This window comes from Bactrocera latifrons, unplaced genomic scaffold, assembly GCF_001853355.1.
Source record: "Bactrocera latifrons isolate USDA-ARS-PBARC rearing strain unplaced genomic scaffold, ASM185335v1 scaffold_36, whole genome shotgun sequence".
In the NCBI taxonomy this organism is placed as follows: Eukaryota; Metazoa; Arthropoda; class Insecta; order Diptera; family Tephritidae; genus Bactrocera; species Bactrocera latifrons.
In genome coordinates, this window is record NW_017537001.1 from 1,694,906 (window position 1) to 1,698,938 (window position 4,033).

General features: G+C 33.6%; 1 protein-coding gene across 3 annotated transcripts in view; it reads left to right on the top strand.

The window, feature by feature from the left end:
* The window catches only part of LOC108971798 (23 kDa integral membrane protein-like), a 4,389-nt gene extending 688 nt beyond the window's left edge, over window positions 1-3,701 (top strand). For all 3 annotated transcript variants that reach the window (XM_018938078.1, XM_018938079.1, XM_018938080.1), the window contains exons 2-6: window positions 276-367; window positions 2,566-2,727; window positions 2,822-2,983; window positions 3,052-3,252; window positions 3,511-3,701. In XM_018938078.1, coding sequence (XP_018793623.1) covers window positions 299-367; window positions 2,566-2,727; window positions 2,822-2,983; window positions 3,052-3,252; window positions 3,511-3,597 — 681 coding nt within the window. In that variant the 5' untranslated portion in view covers window positions 276-298 and the 3' untranslated portion in view covers window positions 3,598-3,701. The remainder of the gene's footprint in view (window positions 1-275; window positions 368-2,565; window positions 2,728-2,821; window positions 2,984-3,051; window positions 3,253-3,510) is intronic.
* The last annotated feature ends 332 nt before the right edge of the window (window positions 3,702-4,033 follow it).

Below are 4,033 nucleotides of genomic sequence, written 5' to 3' on the forward strand. Positions count from 1 at the left end.
TATATGTACATATATATTTAAATAATTAAAATGTTCAAACCAAAATTAAGCGCACAACTGAACATAATTTAGAGAATGTAATTTGTAATTTTACATGCATGCATACATATATTCTCTGACACAAAAATTGCTTAAATGACACCTAACAGACACTTCTGTCATCGAATAAACACTTTAGAGCGACACCAACAAAATTTTGTGGTTGAACAAACTATTTAATTAGAATTTAAGTGCCTCTTTATTTATCTAACCCAGCATTTCTATCTAATTCGCAGCTGAATAAAGTGTCAAAGGCAAGATGAAAGTGCCCTTTTCGAAAGCCACACTGTGGAAATATGTGTTCCTGGTGATAAATTGTTTGATAACTGTGAGTATTGAACAATTGCTGTAAACAAATTAGTATACTTGCATTGCCAAGATGTAGATATGCGCTAAACTATAACGATTTCTCATGTTCTACTGGACCGAATTGCCTGAAAGTTTTTTTGGAGAGTTTTCTTTAATGACTTTTCTATGACTGAAAGTAACTTTTATTTGTTTATATTTATCCAACAGCCAACAATACTTGAACAATACTTGTTTTTGGCAGTGGCCATTTGGTGAAAAAATAATTGCCCAGCTAGATAAAACCGGATTTAGCGACATTACTCTAGTACGGGGGAGAGTTAAAAACCAATAATTTTTTTCTATTAAAGCGTCTCATGAGAATAAATGCGCAAAAACTTCTATAAGATGTAGYATTTCACGCCACATTAAATCGCATCGAAATATTGAGGCTAACCTCTCGTCATTGATCGAAATTCGTTGTCAGAAAAATTTTACTACTTAACTGGATGTACAGATTACTGAATGAGAATTCTTCTAAAATCATTGAAAATTTATAATTTGGGAATGTTTACATTCCAACAAGATACAAAATATTTCGTCGGATTGATGCAAAATCAATTTGTTATAATAAAAAATATTATTTCAATTAATCTTAAGACCTTTTATGTATTTTCGAAACAAATTATTTTCTTATTATATATGTATATTCACATTATTCGGAACGGCGTAAGCACATTTGATCTTCCAAAGGTAGATCATTCAAGCTCATAAAAATGTCACGCATTTAGACATTTATTGGAACGACGATAAACAAAAACGATAATCGCTTGAAAAATCTGAAATAAATATGTACTGCAAAATTTTGTAGCGGACACTACGCGATCGTATTTCAAATTATTTTCTTATTGCAGCATTGCATTTATTGCGTAGAATATTGACCACATATATGTATGTCTGTAGTTCTAGACCTGTAAAAACAAATCCATATACATACATAATTGTATTTTCTTAGTTGTGAATTAAATTAACACAGATATCTGATTTTAGTATTGAGTGTCTAACTAAAAACTCGTTGGTTGTTTTGATAAAAGTAAGCAATTGTTTAACTGATTGGTAATAATTCTTCCCAGACTGGTTTAGGCTAATTTCAGGTATATTTCGGCTTTTTCGACTTGAAGCTTGCTCAAAATTATCAGAGGTTATTTTCACATTGTAAGAAGTCTTCCCCTTCCTAAGTTCATGACGTCCGGAACCGGTATATATTTCAATGAAGTGCACTTCAAAAAAAGGAATGGGACAAAACTTTCGTAGTCTCTACTTGTATCATACGTAGTARAACCATTAAGTTCTTTATAAGAGAAGAGGAAAGATATATACCGATGAGAGGGATGAGAGGAAYATATATATCGAAGTCAGCCACTTTTGATACCAAACCGCATTAATTAAGAATTTTTCCAAGTTCAATTCACACATTTCTCTTTTATTATTATTATAGATTATTGTGGGGGGGGGGGGGGTGAGAAATTTCCAAGTCACGGTGGTGGTACTAGGTCAGTATAGTAAAACCGTCAAAGGGTTTGGCGTTCGTATGTGTCAGTTTTTTTTAGGACCTCATGACTCCTTTTTTCCTTATCATGATGTTTTTTGGCTTAGTTGTAACATTTTGGCAAAAAAAAAAAAAAAAAAAAAAAAAAAAAAAAAAAAAAAMAATTTCCGAGAATGCTCTTAACATCCTTGCGACAGAAACATCGTAGTTGTTAGAACGATGCTTTCCCAACCGGCCTTCTACTACTTCTTTGATTGCCTGCCATGCATTCAATATATATCAATCAAAATATTGTTGAATGTGTCACTTTTAATCAGCTTTCGTATATCTGGACCATTTAGTACGCCTGATTGGAAAAAATTAAATGGGAAATAAGGAAAAATTTAAAAGGTCATAAAAAAAAACTGACACATACGAATGCCAAACCCTTTGAGGGTTTTACTATACTGACCTAGTACCATCACCCTGACTTGGAAATTTCTCACCCCCCAGATTAGCTGTTGTACTGTGTTATTTGAGTAAAGTTAAAGCAACGATTAAACTTCGTGCATTCGTTGATCGGCGACAGGTGTGGCTAAGAACTTAGTACCCTAATTTTCTAAAGATTTTTACTCCATATCAATCACTTGCAATTATATTTTTCAAAAAACTCTCAGAGAAGCAGAAAATTACAAATTATTTTTTAATTTTAGGCCTTCGACGTYTTACTCATCTCATGCGGAGTCGTTTCCCTAGGCGGTGCCGGCTCTTTARCCGGTGCCTACACTGCAGCCTCCATTGGGTTTCTCGCAATGTTCATTGCTTTTATGGGTGCCATGGCATCGGTGCGTCAATCACTGATTCTGTCTTGGGCGGTGAGTGAGTGGCCAGGCAGAGACCACTAAGCGAGTTAATTTACGAAAAGTTTTCGAATAATATTTTTATACAACTTTTTGTTTAATTTCGTAGTACATAGTCACGACAGTGCTGTGCATAGTTTTGGAAACGATTTGTATGATCGCATTTGGCATACTCAAGGATGACTTCTATTTAATGGCGGTCAAGCGCGTGCAAGGCATTTGGGATGAGCGGCCAGAGACCCAGGAGGAAATGGAYGAAATTCAAGAACAGGTGGAGGCGACAAATTCTCTTGCAATAACGTCTTTAAGATTATTTAAATCAATTTTATTTCTTTATAGCACCATTGCTGCGGTCGCGACAGTCCACAAGATTATTTGCCCGACAAACAGCAAACTCTACCTTCGASTTGTTGTCGCTGGGCCGATTGCTCGGATGATAAGAATATTTTCGCCAGAGGTTGTGTTGATGCGGCGACGTGTTTTCTCAACCAACAAAGTGACAATCTTGTTTTGATCATTGTTGGTCTGATTGCTGTGCAGGTAAAGTGCGAATTGGATAAGTACATACTATACATATATAGCTCATAAAACTTGTTTGGACAATTTTAAATATTTTTAAGCAAACATTTTTGTACAAAAAAAATCGATGTTAGAACAAGTTTAGCATTTTTCAATTATCTCAAGATATGAAATAAAATAAAGGAAGGCGGGAGCTATTCTATCTATTCCAATTCTAACTCACATTTTTAAAACATATTTTTAAAACATTTTTTTGTATTTTTTTTGCTTTTCTTTTAGGTTTTTGGCGTGATTGCTGCCTATTACTTTACTCGTAGTATGGTTAATCTTAAACAGAAACGTGAACAAATCATCATCAATGAGTAAAACGGAATTATTTTYTACCACAAAATGGGACCTAAACTGGAAAAATTTGTGGAAATAAAATATTCCTTTTAGTAATAATACGTAACAAAATCTAAACTGAAATATTGTTTAAGAAATAAAGTATTTAAATTGCAAAACTATCTATAAAGAAGTCAAATCATTACAGAAAAAAATTAAATTATATATATATATATATTTTTTTTTTTAAGGAAGGTGTGGAAATTTAACAGTATCTGCAGATATTGTCGCAGTGCTTTGAAAATTAGACTAAATTTTTGTGCAGATATCAGTGTACCCAGAAACGTCAATAAGTTCTCACTTAAAAAAGCATGACAACGTTGAATGTCGAAGAGCCCTTGTGGTACGATTTCGAGCGACATGGTAACCCATTAATTTTCGCGTATTGTAAGAAAACGTCTGACATGGCATCCAGTGT